A 16,419-nucleotide genomic window follows, 5' to 3' on the forward strand; every position below is an offset into this window, starting at 1 on the left:
CCCTGGCACACAGATTCCATTTCCAGAGGAAAGCGAAGGAAAAGGAAAAAGCTCATCCGAAACAGTACTTGATCAAAGACGAAGCCTTCATCAAACAATTTACAATTGATAAAAAAGAGAGTAAAGAAACACAGTCTAAATCTGGCAAATAATTTTTTAACTTTAATTTCTAGTGTCAAATATAAAAAGTTTTATGCCATTAGCCAATAAAAATTTATAGAAAGTGTAATTTTTTTAAAAATAATTATTCCAAAAGTTAATAAACTGAATTAATTGAAAATTATAAAATTCATGACAAAGATTCATTATATAAATTAAATAAGATGAGTGGCCAATGAATTTGGAGTTTACAATAAATTTTGAAATTTACGATAAATTTTAACCAATGAAAAAAAATATTTAAAAAAATATGTTAAAAGTATATTATTTTTAAGTAAGGTCTTCCATCAAGCTTTATACATACAAAAAATATGCTCGAAAGAGAAGACTTTACTCCAAATTTACTTACATTCATTTCTCATAACAAAATCATTAAATGTTTTGTACTAATAACATAATTAACTAAAAATTAATTCTAGTAATATAAAAAGTAAAAACTCTACATTATTACTATATACACTATTTATTTATAAAGCTTTTAACGTAATATTTATTAGTTTTGAAAGTGTGAGGCGATGTGAGATTAATCCCAAAATGATGGAAAATTAAAATTTAGTTTTAGAATGTAAAAAAAGCGCGACAACTTAATTCTACTATTAAGTTTCACTTGTTTATGGAAAAGAACATCACGTTTATTATTTGCTTTGTGAGACTAATTTGCCAGCATATTATCAAGAACTAATTTATCAAATTTGAAATCGGTGATTTTCATCTTCTTTCATTTATTGAATTTTCTATCCAAATCAAAAGTTTCTTCTTTGATTTTGGTGTTGAACTTTTATTTGCAATGGTCATCAAAGGTCACCCTTTAATTTCTCTTTTCTCTTTCCATCCTATGATTGTTGTTTTTTTTAATGACATTTGAGTCCAAAGTTGTCAAATAGACATGCATATTAGGGATAAAGAAGAAAACTTAACAGAAAGACTAATATATCGCATTTGTGTCTCACATTCTGGACTAAGTTAATTTTTTATCGTTTAAAAATTAAGTTCACTGTTTATATATTTTCATGGACTAAAACGTGTAACTATCATTTTTTTTAATATATTATACTAGTATATTGGTTTTTTTGAAGGTAGTATATTGTTTTTCATTCTATGCAATAGTAGTATATATATATATATATATATATATATATATATATGTGCGCGCGCGCGACAAATATATATGTAGGCTATAGTTCCTTGTTGTATTTTTCCATATATTTATTTTCGCTCTAGCTAGCAGTTGATTCCTTCTTTCTACAGTGTAGCTTCCACAGCACTAGTGAGCAGTGAGTGAGGACCATTATTCATTTGTTAATATGGTTATAAAAATACAGTGAGGTAGCTGCATTCCTTTTGATTTGTGTCTGTCCATGGCAGTATCAGTATCACGCCTCGTTTCCTTTTTCTCACTGATCATTTCCCTGCCTTTATCATTCCTCTCACTTTTGCTTTCTTTATTTTCTTCAGCACGTACGTACGCGTAACCTCTCTCTTTGCTTGCATAGCATCTGCAAAACCTGACAGTGAAAAAGAGTAACACCTTTTTTACAACCTCTCATTTTCTCTGCCATCCAAACCAAGCAGCAGCCAAGACAAGAGTAACGCCCACTACTCCAACTCTCTTCATTCAATTCATTTCCAACAAACAAACAAACACATCCTTAGGATGCTCGAGACAGTTAAATACCTTCTCGGTTCGGCCGGTCCAAGCGGCTTCGGCTCCAAAACTACCGCCGAACAAGTCACGGAAAACCACGCCGATCTCCGCTCCATCACCGCCATTATCACCGGTTATTTTCATATTATTGTTAACATTCTGTCATTATTGGTAATTAATTATAAAAATTATATATGATGTATTTTTCTGGTTACGATCAGGTGCTACGTCTGGAATCGGAACTGAAACGGCGCGTGTGCTAGCGAAGCGTGGTGCCAGGCTGGTTCTGCCGGCGCGTAGCATGAAAGCTGCGGAAGACGCGAAAGCGCGCATAGTGTCAGAGTGTCCTGATTCAGAGATCATCGTTATGGCTCTTGATCTTAGTTCTCTCAATTCGGTTACTAACTTCGTTGCTCACTTTCACTCTCTCGGTTTGCCTCTCCATCTCCTAATGTATATATATATACATATATATAATCCTTCACTTACATCTAGTTTTTATTTTTTATTATTATTATTATCATTTTCACCTAATCGATGACCATATGAATTTGAATGATTATTAGAAACAATGCTGGAAAGTTTGCACATGAACATGCTATATCTGAAGATGGCGTTGAAATGACCTTCGCCACTAATTATCTGGGTGAGAAATTAATTAAATTAACAAAGTGTTCCTCTGACAAACAATTACAAGAAATTTGATTTTCTTTTAATTTCTTAGGTCATTTTGTGATGACAAATTTGTTGGTGAAAAAGATGGTGGAAACGGCGAAGGAGACAGGAGTGCAGGGTAGGATAGTGAACGTGTCGTCGAGCATCCACGGGTGGTTTTCCGGCGATGCGATTTCATATCTGGCTCTTATAAGCCGCAACAAAAGGTGACACACAGCAACAATTAAATCATTTAACTGTGTTGTTGTGTTTTAGAAATTAAAAATGAATTTTAGTGAAATGAATGATGTGATGTGTTTGGCAAACAGCACATTGCACGAGTCTTTGAACTGAGATGAATTTGTCTGGTGTCCCCCATGATGGCAGGCATTACGACGCCACACGTGCTTATGCTCTTTCCAAGCTCGCCAACGTTTTCCACACCAAGGAGCTTGCCCGTAGACTCCAGGTATTATACACTTACTATTCCTTCCTCTTTTTATTATTTAATTAATTGACATGCAATATCTGTCTGTGATCCTTTCCATCTTAAAAAGTCATATTTGTTTGTTTCCCTACTCAGTAAGTAATCACTACTACTCATGTTTCCTCAGGAATTTCATTCGTTAATTTAACCCCGTTCTTGCTATTTTTGCTTGCTTGATTAATTTGTTTATCATATTGTATTTTATCTGTTCCAACATACAGTAAGATATTAATAAATTAATTTCTGCAGCAAATGGGGGCCAACGTCACTGTGAATTGTGTTCATCCTGGGATCGTGAGAACCAGACTCACTAGAGAGCGTGAGGGTTTACTCACAGGTTAGAACCAAACAAGCCAACTTTGATTTACTCTCTTTTTGTGGTGATATGTATAGCTACTTTTTTCCTTTTTTTCTTATGATGATAGTGGTCATTGATTTTTGGATTTTCCCTTTCATGTTCTTAAATAAAATTACAGATTTGGTGTTCTTTTTGGCTTCCAAGCTCTTGAAGACCATTCCTCAGGTAATTAAATACAAATATGAAATCAAAATAGTGTATACATGCATCGTTTTTTTTATTGTCTCTGTCGTACATGATCTAGATAAAATATAAATAATTATCATATGAGCAATTTAATTCTTTAATAGAATATTTTTTACTTTGTATTTTTATTGTTAATTTGTGCTCTGGCTTACTGCATGTAAAAATAATATAGGCAGCTGCTACCACATGTTATGTGGCCACTCATCCAAGGCTCTTGAATGTCTCCGGCAAGTACTTTGCTGACTGTAACGAAACTTCAACCTCAAAATTGGGATCCAACTCAACTGAAGCTGCAAGGTTATGGGCCGCGTCCGAATTCATGATTTCTAGGGGTCCAAAAGCTGCCTTTGACCTACTCAATCACCTTGAATTTTGAAGTTAATTTCTTGGGACACTGCAATATATATAGTACTAGTATATGATATGATTTTACGGAAAAGATACATGGGTCTAGAGAGAGCAACCCTGATATTGTTTTGCTCTCTTTTGATCTTAATATAGTCAAGATAATGATAGGAAGGGATAACTTAATTTGCACAGTTTTATATATGAATGTGATCTTATATGTAGTATCTAGGGTATAATATAACCATATGTCAATGTACAATTATTTTGATATATCATTACCTAGCTGGAGGAAATTAACTTGTTGTTTTTATTTTATTTTTGCAAGTCTAAAATATGATTGCTTTAGATGCTAGTTAGATTGGATTGCCATATGATGATACAATGATTATAGAGGTTGGGTTATGTTAACTCTTGGATCTTAGCTAGATTGGAGATGAAAGTGCCAGGAAAACTCTAATTGTACATATTCTTTAATGTATTGTTCTGTTTCTGGGATGTAGCTGTACTTCTATATCTGGGGATAATACAAAACTATACGAGAAAGTTCCATTGGAGTTATTATAAGCGGACAATGGCCTTTGAAAATCAAAGAAAATAACAACAAGAACATGGGGCCGGGCTCCCCCATGTGGTGGTTGTTCTTCGAATAGTATCTTTCTCTCATGGTTTTTTGCGTGGGACCTACTAACATGCGCCCCGTGGAAGGGAGAGCCTGCTTTTGAAGAAAAATTATTTTGCAACACATTTTTGGATGGTTAATTAACATGCGCCCCGTGGAAGGGAGAGCGTGGTTAATCCAAGGATGAGTGATTGGTCACTCATGTTATTCAACAAATCAATTTAGGATCTGGATCATTTCATCCTATAGTTTTGTTTAATTTTTTATATTAAAATACTAACAATAATTAGATGAACTTGTATAAATTTAATTAGAATAATCTGATTCCTGCATATCCAAATATTTTTAATTATTAATATAATAATAAAAATTATATGAACTGGTGTAAATTTGATTTTAAAGTGTTGACTATTTAAACATTTTTTTATATTGTTATCTAATCAAATATTCTCGTATAAAACAAATTTGTTAAATTTATAACAATTAAATGTCATACTAGCTTATTTTTAATTGTTATCTAAATAAATGTCATACTTAGAATGATTTTTAGTTAGTTGACTTTATATTAATAAAACATGAAAATTAAACTTATTTTTATAATACTATTATTTTCTATATATTTGTATCATATCATCTTCGGCCTACACCTTTTTTTTATTTCTCTTTATTGTACAAACTTTTGAATATTAAATTTGTATAACTACAATTTTCTCATTTAAAAAAAATAAATTTTTAGGCATAATTTTTAATGTTGTTTTAAATAGTTTCTTTACTATATCTCCTAATCATATATATATATATATATATATATATATATATATATATATATATATATATATATATATATATATATATATATATATATATATATATATCTATACATACACATACATATATATATATACACACATATATATACACATATATATATATATATATATATATATATATATATATATATATATATATATATATATATATATATATATATATATATATATATATATATATATATATATATATATATATATATATATATATATATATATATATATATATATATATATATATATATATTCACCTTTTAAAGTATTTATGTATACTTTATTGAAATCATTTGATTTGTATTATCATCTAATCATGTAGGTTCCAAGAAATGATTTGATGATATTATAAAGAGGCTCCTTAAAAAAATGATTTTATAAAGAGACTCGGCACTCATAATAGATTAAAATAAAATTTTAAATATATAACCCATTGATATTATGACAAGGAAATAGATTAAGACTTAAGATGATGTACTAGAATCCTTGCAAAGTCATCAACTTTTAAGGTTGGTTTGTTATTTCATAATATTGGAAGGCTGGTTAAGTTAGAAGGTGGATCCGTGCCGTGGCGATAACTTTCTAAGGAAACAAATCAAAATCGTGAAAAGAAAAAGTTGTAGTGGAAGTGGAACATTTTTGGGGAATTCCTGAACAAAATTGGCATGGGAAATAATTTTGGTGGGTGAGTGATCTTTGTCACTTTATTAACTTATTATTTTATAACTTTTCAATTTATTATTAGTTTTCGTGTCACTTTATAACTTATTATTTTTTTCTTTTTACCCATAATACTTTAATAAAATTTCTTATTTATTGTTTTATTTCATTTTACACTATTATTTAAATAAATGTTATCATTTAATGATAAATCTCATGTTTATCATAAATTAATGAGTGCAAATGAAACTGAGAAAAATAGATAAAGGTAAAACTGATTAATTAGGATGATGTTAAAATGAGCAAAACTCAATTTTTACATCTAAACTAACTTGTAACTAACTAAACTAATAACTAATTTATAACTAAATAAACTAATCTATATCTCTAATATTCCCCGCAAGCGAAAAGGTGTTGAAAATAAAGTCTGAAAAATATATCTAAACATGCCGGAAATACATTGATAAAAAATATAACTTTTAGAAATCTTTGACTAATATGGACTTTCTCAATCTTCTTCCAAGAGTCTAAAGCAAGTATCAAAGTTTAATCATCACGCAAAATCAACAACAAGGCCATTTGGCAAAATTTCAAATCATCAATCCAAGAAACTATTTTAGGTTAACCACCAAATAGAAACTATACCTCAAAGTTTAACCACTTGGTAGAAGTAACAAGGCTTAACCATCAAGAGCAGGAGCTAAAATCAATGCTTAATCATTAAAGACAGAAAAAAAAAAACAATTTAATGCTTAACCATCCATGGCAAAAGCTTAAACAATGCTTAACCATTATGGACATAAATTTACATCAACAAAATAGAAGAATTACAAAATTTGTCTTCAATGAGAATTTTTCACAAACAATTTGTGAATCAACAACAATCAAAGCTTAACCATTCATGGCAGAAGCTAAAAGAATACTTAACCACTATGAACATATGCTTAAAATCATCAAATCAAGCCTAAAAGGCTGAAAACAATAAGTCAAAGTCTTCAAAATCTTCAAAAGCATCTAATCAAACACCTTGTCAACAAAAACTGGCGTCGTGTCTGAGAGCGTGACTCCCAGAAGCTTGCGAGCACTTTCTCAAGACACATAGTTAATTGGAAAATTGCAGGACCAAGCTTTGATAAAAAAAAACACACACACACAATAGAGAGAGAAAAGAAAGAAAAATGAACAAAATAGGAAAAAAGTTATGAGTGGTTGGTGGTATTGTTCTAATACCATGATAAATCTCATGTTTACCATGAATGAATGAGTGTAAATAGAAGAGAGAAAAATAGAGAAAAGTAAAACGGATTAATGTTAGGATAATGCTCAAATGAGCAAAACTTAGTTTTTACATAAATAGAATGATTATATAACTAAACTTATAACTAACTAAATTAATAACTAATTTATAACTAATTAAACTAATTTATATCTCTAATATTTAACATCACATTGTTTTTTATAATTATAACAATATTTATTTTCAATTTTTAACAAAGAATTTTGTCTTCAAACAAAAATTATAACATTTATGCAACGAAAAAAAAAGATTCAAAATCAATTTGAAACTATAAAACTATAATCACTTTTCTTTGTAAAATAAAAAATAGATAAAAAAGTTGAATTACTTATTTGGTCCCTATAGTTTCATAATTCTTACCTTTTTAGTCTTTATAGTTTGAAAATGATTTTTTTAGTCCCTATAATTTACATTTTAATTCCCTTTTAGTCATGTAGTTTAAAAGTGTTTTTTTTAGTTCTTATAGTTTGTATTTTAATTCTTTTTTAAAAATCATGAAATTACAGGGACTAAACAAACTATTTTCAAAACTATAGAAACTAAAAGAGAATTAAAATGTAAACTATAGGAACTAAAAAGATAACTTTCAAATTATAAGAATTAAAAAAGTAAAAATCATAAAATTATTGAGACCAAATGAATAATTTAACGATAAAAAAAATAATCAATATCTTCTTTGCTACATTTATCACTCTTTAACAACCAGTCTTTGCTAAACATAGTAAAAAGGTGGCGCAGGACTCTACACTTTTCAATTTTCATACTCAAATTATTATACAAAGAATATAAATGCTTATTTATTTTCGTGCACAGTAATCTTCTTCCTCATTTTTCTCTCCTCTTGCTATATGTTTAGTTTCAAAGAAATGAATGAAAGAGGAAGAGAAAAAGTTTTTTTTAGAATTTATTTTATTTGATTCCTTCTATTGATTTGTACGATTTTACTAGTGACCAGTCATTAATCTAATGTGTAGATCAAGTCAATGACAAATTTAATTTTAAAATTTATGGTCTTTATTTTTTTTAATCTTATTTCATTCCCACCGAACACTTGTTATTTCTCATATCTTGTATGTCCCCCTTATTTTCTTCTTACTTCGTTACTATCAAACAAGGATTTGAGATTAAATGACACAAATAAGATTAACCTGATGAAAAAAAAAACTGCCATTTTTATAAGTGTAGGCTTGTGAATCAGATTAGGCCGAATTGAGTATAACTCTCTGTTCCTCTTTTATTCTGTTAATTAAATCAAACTAAATAAAAAAGATCACTTTGTATTTTCTCTTTCCTCTTTTCCATTAAAATTCCTCCTCGCCTTCTTTCCATGAGCTTGTGGAACGCTTATATCCAATGATAGCACGAATTCAGATCGCGTTATCCACATGATAGCACCAATACGTTCGGTTCTATCAAGCTCTACCTGGCCCAATATTTTTTTCTGGTCCAACCATGGCCCAATGTTCGATATTTATTCATGCAATGTTTTGTGGATGCAGATTATTTAAATCTTTAATATGGACAATTAATTAATTACTGATTAACCAAAACTGTGACTAACCAAGCATAGGATAATTGTGCTTATTTTAATATTCTTAATAATAAAAGTCCTATTAAGGAGTGTCCTAGGAATATTTCTTAACATTTACCTATCAGTCAAAAGAAAAAATATTTACCTACAAAAAATGACTCGAGGATACTTGTTGAGAAATTTAAATTAAAATATTTTATGAAAAATGCGTTTTAAATTTTTTTTCAGTAAAAATGCGTTAAAAACTTGAAAAGCTTTACTTATTGTGTTTATTACTTTTAAGTTGTTAACAAGTATCTTGAAAAATCTCATAAGCATTGTCCTTTTTTAGATATTAATGAGTGACGAATCCATAAAACTTTTTCAGTGGAAATAAAAAAATAATCCATCATATTTTTCTAGACCAAAAACATTATGAACTTAGTATCAATTTAAAAATATAAAGTGGATAAAATTAGTATTAATTTTTTTTTAATAATACTTTTATATTTTTTATTAAGAAAATATTTTATGGAGAAAAAAAATAATAATTTAATATGTTGGTAATTGTCGTAAAACAATTAATAAGGGATTGGGTTCGAATCCAATCGGTAAAACAAAAAAAAAAAAATGCTTCCTAGGCCCTGTCAAGATCAAATCTACTTTAAAAAAAATTGTTCCTTCTAAACAAAATTAAAGCTAATTATCCTGCTCTGTGGCGTATCATTGTTTGTGCTAATTCGAATCATCACTGTCACTATTCACTAACAAAGCCTACCACCATAGTTTCCAAGTGGGCATAAATAATAGGATAAACTATGAAGTTTTAGATTAGAGTTAGAGCAATGTTGTATTCACAAGCATCTTTTCTACCTTATGGAAAGTAAAACGAGTGGCTTAAAACAGTGCCATCCATTGCAACTGACATTTATCTACTTTATTTATTTATGCAACTGACATTCATCTACTTTATCTCCTTTTTTATGCAACTTACATTTGTCTCCTCATTATCAAATATCGAGTGGAAACAACAATAGCACAGGAATTTTAAGCACAGATGCGGACAGAAATGTTGACTACAAATGCATGAGGTCAAAAGGGAAAAAGGGTGTAAGATCGTTCCTTAAGTTTTTGTGCGACAAAAATTAGTGTTAGTGACAAAATACTATCCATATTATAACTTTATAACCATTCATCCAATCAGAATCTTCTTTGAAGAATTTTTTTGCCTTCCAATACTCATCCAGTTATAGTAAAGACATTTTGTTTTATATGGCTATTTATTTTTAAAAAAATTCAGATAAAAAAGAAAAAATTATCAGATTTAAAATATAAATTTGAGAGTAAATTACTACAATTTGTTCCCTTTTAAGCAATAAAGTACATGTTTGGATGCCCCTTCTCAGTGTACTTTTTAACTCTGTATTCTGATTATTTAAACATGCACCAAGTCATTATGCACTTTCCCGCATTCAGATCGTGCGAACAAAAAATTCTTGTATTAAATTAATATAGAATACAGTCCTCTGTATATACAAATGATCATGAATTACATTTCGCCCAGGACCATCAGCAAAACTGAAACTTACATTCTTTCAACCAACAGTCCTTAAAAATTAAAAGAATCATATAATTGATATCGACTTAGTATAAAGAATATTATTATGTGAGGGCAATCACCAATCAGCTACTGAAGAATTTCCCTGGCTGCTATACTATTATGCTTGAAAACAATGAAGTTTTGCATTGAAGCAAATTCTATTGTATCCAAGAACCCTCTAATGCTATGTGAGCATAGCAAATAACCTTATAATTCCCCAACAAATGAGCCTAAACTTTGGTTTCAGCCACGAACGGGTAATCCATAATTCTGGTACACTCTTATGTATCCATCCCATCCTGCTGTCACAATTACTTGGCCCCACAAGTGAGAATTAGACATTCCCTTGCAAGCACTTCTCAAGAATTTGTACTCTGATTTACACATTGTAGGAGAAACAACAGTTTGAGTTTGACACGATGAGTCCACAAGAGTCTCCTCGGGCCATGTTGCAGAAACCTTTGGGATCAACTCAGACAGAAATCCGCGACTCAAGAAGAAGCAATCAGGAGAAGGCAGAGAACACCTCTGATTTACATCCTCTCCTAGCGATGGGGATAAGAGTGTTCCTGGCATTGATTCAATGCCACACCAAGGTACAGCGATGGCTGCGTTGTGGGAGAGAAAACTCTCTGAAGACCAAATTTTCTTTGCTTTGGAGGTATTTCTATCTTGGCCAGTGTAATTCCATATACATACATTTGAATCCTCGCTAACTGAGATGATATGTTTCCCGTCGGTGGTGAATGAAGCATGCATTTGACCTGCACTTCTTAGACCTGCAGGCAAAAAAGTGGAATAGGTATAAGTAACAACTAATACACTTGTCAAAAGGAAAATTCTAAGCGTAATCAATTATCAGAGGACAAATTTAACTGGGAAAACCTCATGCATGTCCATATTAAGTACTCATTGCAGAAATCCCAGAGACATGCAGAAACACATCAGGTATGCATAAATAAAATTATATGAATGTTTGTTTCTGACTTTCTGTAAGATGCAGCAAGAGAAGAATCAGGCATAGATGGGATGAGCTTCAGAAGATTTTTCAGATAAGGAAAACATGTATAAACCTACCCTTGAATTTGTAGATTACATCAACTCCAGAAAGTATACAGACATGTGAATCAGCAGAAGCAACCAATAGTTTGCTTGGGTCACTAGGTGAAAACTGCAAAATTAACCATATAAGATTAATGATCAATATTCAATAATTTTGTATAGGTTGGCATGGAAAAGAAGACTACAGAACAGAAAAAGAGAGTGGCAGAAATAACCAACCTGAAAGCCAGTGATCTTTTTCCCTGATGTCTTCTTTTTGCCTCGTAAACACAACTGAGCATCCAATTGCAGATGATTATCTAGACAAGTGAATGCAAAAATATAAAATAGATTGTTAGAATCTACTACTCATCATTTTTTAGATCATATGTTTAAACTCAGACACTATTCTATACTACAAGCAGAATATAACATGAACATCCATAGTTTGACCATATGCACATTGACCACGTAGTTATTTCAGCCAATGTAACTCCATACTTGCATTTTATTTTTGTGAAATATTAAGGCTAAGAAAAAAATATTACAGAGGAAAAGGAGGATAAGCAATCCTTAAAAAAAATAAAAGAATAAGTAACATCTAGGTGAAATGGACTTCAACATAATAAATCTACCGATCCTCAAAATAATGGAGGTACTCAAAGTAACATAGATACAGAACCTACAGCGATATATAATCATTAGTCCCTACACACTAACTTTAGACATGAACTAACAAACCAACAATCTAAGCATACTTCCATTTCCATGCAGCCATTTAAGTTTCTCTTTTTTAAGTAGCAAATGATCGCAATACATGGAGAGCATATGATAGTTGAAGATGTCCCTCTATATCCACAAAAAACATTCAATGAATTTGAAGATCAACACCTAAAATGCTTTCAAATAAAGGGGAAGGAAAACCCCTAATATATGCAAATTAAATTGCTAATTTTTTATTAACAGAACCTATACAAGTTATTTCTAATAACAGCAATGAGTATTATATGGTTCTCAAAGACATCAAAATGTAACACTATTCCAAACATCTACTGAGCCAAATATGTGCATACCTACGATATCATAGAAACGGCAATTGCCTGCCATGGTACCCACAATTGTGCCCTGGAAGAATGAGTAAACAAACTTTAGGAACAAAACAAAAGATATTTTTCTGCCACAATGTTTTACAGTTAAATATATAATGAAACAAACCTTTCCATCAGGGCGGAAGCACACAGCTGTGACTATCTCTCTGATATCAATGTAATCACTAACCCTACAGTGAACAACTTCCCATATGCGCACTTTTCCATCAATTGAACCACTGATGAAAAAATTATCATTGACAGGATTGAAATTGACACATGTAACTGCATCAGAGGAAAAAGTAACAAGTCATTATTTAGCAAAAGAGAAAAATACAGAGGAACACAATCACAGAACCAACATTATCCAAATCGCTTATCAACCAAGGCAATAGAAGCTCACCATAATTATTGTGGTAGAAAACTCTAAGACATCTGTCGATTCCTACATGCCATAGGCGCACTGTCTTATCAACAGAGGATGACAGTAGAAACTGCAACAAAGAAGAATGTAAACAACAGAAAGTTCCATTTTATAGAAAATAAAATGATAAGCAAATTTTGAAGATAGTGCAAAATATAAAAAGACAAATAAGAGTAGCTCGCTTCTATAGGAAACTAACCCCTCTTTTGGACCAAGCAAGGTCTATAATGTCACTACTGTGCCCTTGGAACTCATGCAAAGGTTTTGCTGATATGCGGAAGGTCTTTGGTGGGACAATCACACAGGTTGCTTCAGATGATCTCCTCAACTTCTCTGTTTTAACTAACTTCTCTTTATCTACATCAAGGGGAGCAACGCATGAAAAATTATTTATTTTGAAATATATATTTGACGGATCATTGTCCAGAATGTCCAATTCACTTGATCTCTCATCCTCAATCACCTTCCACACACGTACCATACCATCTTCACCACCACTAGCCAGATATTTTCCATCAAGACTGAACTTCATTGTCAAAATAACACCTTTATGTGCTTTAAACTCCTGTTCGGTGTAAAGGGAGGAAAGCTCCTTAAACCGCTTCCTATACGAATGAACTCGAACTCTTTGTATCCCACTCCTATCCACTGAATCACAGTCTTTGCATTTAGTTTCATCAAACCCATGATTATGAACAAAACAAGCAATAGAATCCAGTTTCCTTAGCCAACCCCTCTTCATTTTCCTTTTCCCAACTCCCAACAACCTTGTGTTTTCAGTGTCTCTCTGCAAATGTCTGCGAATGAACGACGATGGCCCAATATTTTTCTGAAACTCCTCTAAGCTAATCAATTGGTTCGAACCCAAAACACGCAGTGTGCTAGGAGCTCCATCCTGACCCAGCTTATCCACAATATACTCCGTTCCATCATCCAAATTCCTTATCATACACGCCAAATTTTCACGATTTTCTTGCGAGCCGGAGGCCTCATCAGACAAGGAATCCAACACAATCTGGTTTGAGGTTGAGGGAAGACCCTCCTCAATAGCAAAAGAAGTTCTCAGCACTGCCCCACTTGTTGCAGTGATTCGGTCAATCCCACAAGGTTGATCTCCCAACTCCTCCCCCTTCATTGAATAATTCAAATCAGACTCCAAACCCATCCATCTCAGGAAATTGAGGCGTCTCTGGTGAACACTTTCAAGGTTTTGTGCCCAAACCTGGTACCTAGTAACATGTCCGTTATTACCAGAACTAGATTCATCTGATTCAGAACAATCCGAACCCCCATCAGACACAGAACACAATTCCTCACGAGTTTCGTAGAATTGATCCTCTTCCTCTTCCATATCCCACCTTTCCCCAATTCCCACCTCTAATCTCAAGCAGATTCCTTTCTTAAACAAATAAACAATTCTGAGCTGGATGGATGGGTTCTACTTCAATTCGGGGAAAAGGGTGTCTGAAACCACACAAATCAGGAACAGTTATGGTGAATCCAGTACACAAAGGAAAGGGAGAACTAAAAAAGAGAACAAAAAAAAAAACATGGATTTGGATGATGAAGCGTAGAAAAACGAGAAGAGAAAGAGTGGGAAAGAAAAACATGCGATGTTAGCTGACCTGGGTCTTGTTCAAAATTGGAGCTTGATCCAGAAATCGAAACAATATTCATAGGGATCTTCGCTTTGTTTGTTTGTTCAGTCTGCACTGTGCATCCACAGGAATACCTACCCACACCCACCACTTTGTGGTACGGCAGAGAAGATTAAACAAACTCAAAATTGAGAAAAAGAAAATAAATAAATGAAAAGAAAGTTATTAGTACCAGTATTTAGTTAACATTACCAAAAAAACTCTTATTTATTAAATAATAAATAATATTATTGGAGAAAAAGAAAAGAAAAGATTGCCTCGTTGTGAGCGTGTAGTCTACGAATACAATGATGGGCTTTGGATTTTTTGGACATTTACGACTGACTGAGTCCACTCTTACTTTGAGTCTTTCCGTGTTAACGCAAACATTACATTCATTTCCGACGAATCAGATTCCTTTCTCTCCACTTTCATCGGCTCCCAATGTTTCCCACCTTTTTTTGCCATGACTATTTTAATTATAATATTCCTCGTTATTGTATCTATGAAAAATATTTGTGTTATTCTTTATTTTAGAGTTTAATTTCTTTGGTATAAAAATATTTATAATATCAAAAAAATTATATTTCTTCCTATCATATTTATAAGATTCAAATTGAAAGTAATATTTCATGATTTTTATATAACTCAGTTCATAATATCTTTTTTATCAATTATTTTTAGATTAAAATACCTTTAATTAAAAGATATATTATAATGATAAACAATCAAAAGAAAAAGAAAATATTAGTGAAGATAATAGTCTTTTTTTTGTTACAAGAGAAAAAATGACGATAGTAGTTTAAAAAAATATAAAATTAAAATACTAATTTTTTTTAATTTTTAAAAACTAACTGATTATTTTTAGTAATTACATGCTTTCAAGAAAATTTTCATCTTAATCTGTTATACTTCTTTCATCTCATAAAGTATATCGTCTTATATTTGTTACATAAATTAACAAAAACTAATAAATAAATAAATCATAATTTTATAAAATTAATCTTATTATCATTAATTCATTCTATATATTTTATTATTGACCATTAGTATTATATGAGATACAAGAAAAACAAAATATTACATTAAAAAGTTAAAATAATAAATTTTTTGAATTTTTTTTTCTTGTTAGATGACAATCACTTCCTTCATCTCCATTATAAGTAAAAAAAATCACATTTACAAAAAAAAAAATTCATTAAATTATTTTAATTCCAATTAAACAAGTTTTTTTGTTCTAAGTTACTCTCCATTAAAATAAGACAAAGTTAGATAAAATTTTATTTATATTAAAGACAGGAGGAAATATTATGAAAGGGAGGAAGTACAATACTTATTTTTAATTGTTCCATGTAATTTTGTTATAAGCGTCTTGAATCAAGTAACTGAGAAAATAATTACTAGTACTAATTAGTACAGTAAAGAAAAATAGTACCGTAAAAAAAGAAATCGATTGCAAAATGCAAACTATGAGAACTGAGAAACGGCGGGTCAAAGTTTACCTTGGAATAGATAACAATGCTTATGCCACTATTCTTCTATTTACCCTTTTATTCTAAGCGAAGGGATGTTGGTTTTGGACATTGGACTGGTCAACAAGATTTTACTAGTATTTTACCAACAAAGAGTATCTTTTCCTAAATTGAGAAAAGTCACTTGGGATTAAGTCAAATTCTGGGCTTATATAATAAAATCTTTACTCGAACTAGATAATTGAAGTTGTTTTTATAATTATTCAAAATTTTAGAATTTAGATAAAGTATGAAAAATGTTTATTTATGTAAATTGTAAAATACGCATTTAAGAGAAAAATTTAAATTATATAATAATTTAAATTTAAAAGTAAGTTTAGGAATAACATGCACTATTTTTTGAGAAAATA

At 30.8% G+C, this 16,419-nt stretch overlaps 2 protein-coding genes across 4 annotated transcripts; one reads left to right on the plus strand and one right to left on the minus strand.

The window, feature by feature from the left end:
* Positions 1-1,318: 1,318 nt before the first annotated feature.
* Positions 1,319-4,130, plus strand: LOC100794347 (short-chain dehydrogenase TIC 32 A, chloroplastic). Of its 3 annotated transcripts, none has more exons than XM_014778647.3 (9): positions 1,319-1,433; positions 1,615-1,937; positions 2,026-2,257; positions 2,371-2,450; positions 2,529-2,685; positions 2,846-2,927; positions 3,195-3,282; positions 3,422-3,468; positions 3,662-4,130. In XM_014778647.3, the coding sequence occupies exons 2-9, from the start codon at positions 1,814-1,816 to the stop codon at positions 3,863-3,865; spliced, it is 1,014 nt and encodes a 337-aa protein (XP_014634133.1). In that variant the 5' UTR covers positions 1,319-1,433; positions 1,615-1,813; the 3' UTR covers positions 3,866-4,130. The 3 variants fall into 3 exon arrangements, with proteins under 3 accessions (XP_014634133.1, XP_003530511.1, XP_040873848.1); XM_003530463.4 differs by having other exon boundaries at positions 1,338-1,485; XM_041017914.1 differs by having other exon boundaries at positions 1,354-1,937.
* A 6,097-nt stretch (positions 4,131-10,227) lies between these two features.
* LOC100788374 (WD repeat-containing protein 44) lies at positions 10,228-14,870 on the minus strand. The gene is made up of 8 exons (XM_006584717.4): positions 14,526-14,870; positions 13,100-14,364; positions 12,880-12,970; positions 12,604-12,761; positions 12,462-12,513; positions 11,629-11,708; positions 11,425-11,518; positions 10,228-11,126 (listed from the first exon to the last, which is right to left on the minus strand). The coding sequence occupies exons 2-8, from the start codon at positions 14,249-14,251 to the stop codon at positions 10,591-10,593; spliced, it is 2,163 nt and encodes a 720-aa protein (XP_006584780.1). The 5' UTR covers positions 14,252-14,364; positions 14,526-14,870; the 3' UTR covers positions 10,228-10,590.
* Between the last annotated feature and the right edge of the window lie 1,549 nt (positions 14,871-16,419).

This window comes from Glycine max, chromosome 8 (assembly GCF_000004515.6).
Source record: "Glycine max cultivar Williams 82 chromosome 8, Glycine_max_v4.0, whole genome shotgun sequence".
NCBI lineage: Eukaryota > Viridiplantae > Streptophyta > Magnoliopsida > Fabales > Fabaceae > Glycine > Glycine max.

Coding starts and splice junctions, on each gene's coding strand:
- LOC100794347 (XM_014778647.3), top strand. CDS start 1,814: ATGCTCGAGACAGTTAAATACCTTCTCGGTTCGGCCGGTCCAAGCGGC. Junction 1,938..2,025: donor CATCACCGCCATTATCACCG/GTTATTTTCATA, acceptor GGTTACGATCAG/GTGCTACGTCTGGAATCGGA. Junction 3,283..3,421: donor GCGTGAGGGTTTACTCACAG/GTTAGAACCAAA, acceptor ATAAAATTACAG/ATTTGGTGTTCTTTTTGGCT.
- LOC100788374 (XM_006584717.4), bottom strand. CDS start 14,251: ATGGAAGAGGAAGAGGATCAATTCTACGAAACTCGTGAGGAATTGTGT. Junction 12,971..13,099: donor TTGCTTGGTCCAAAAGAGGG/GTTAGTTTCCTA, acceptor TCTTTGTTGCAG/TTTCTACTGTCATCCTCTGT. Junction 11,127..11,424: donor TGTAATCTACAAATTCAAGG/GTAGGTTTATAC, acceptor TTTTGCCTGCAG/GTCTAAGAAGTGCAGGTCAA.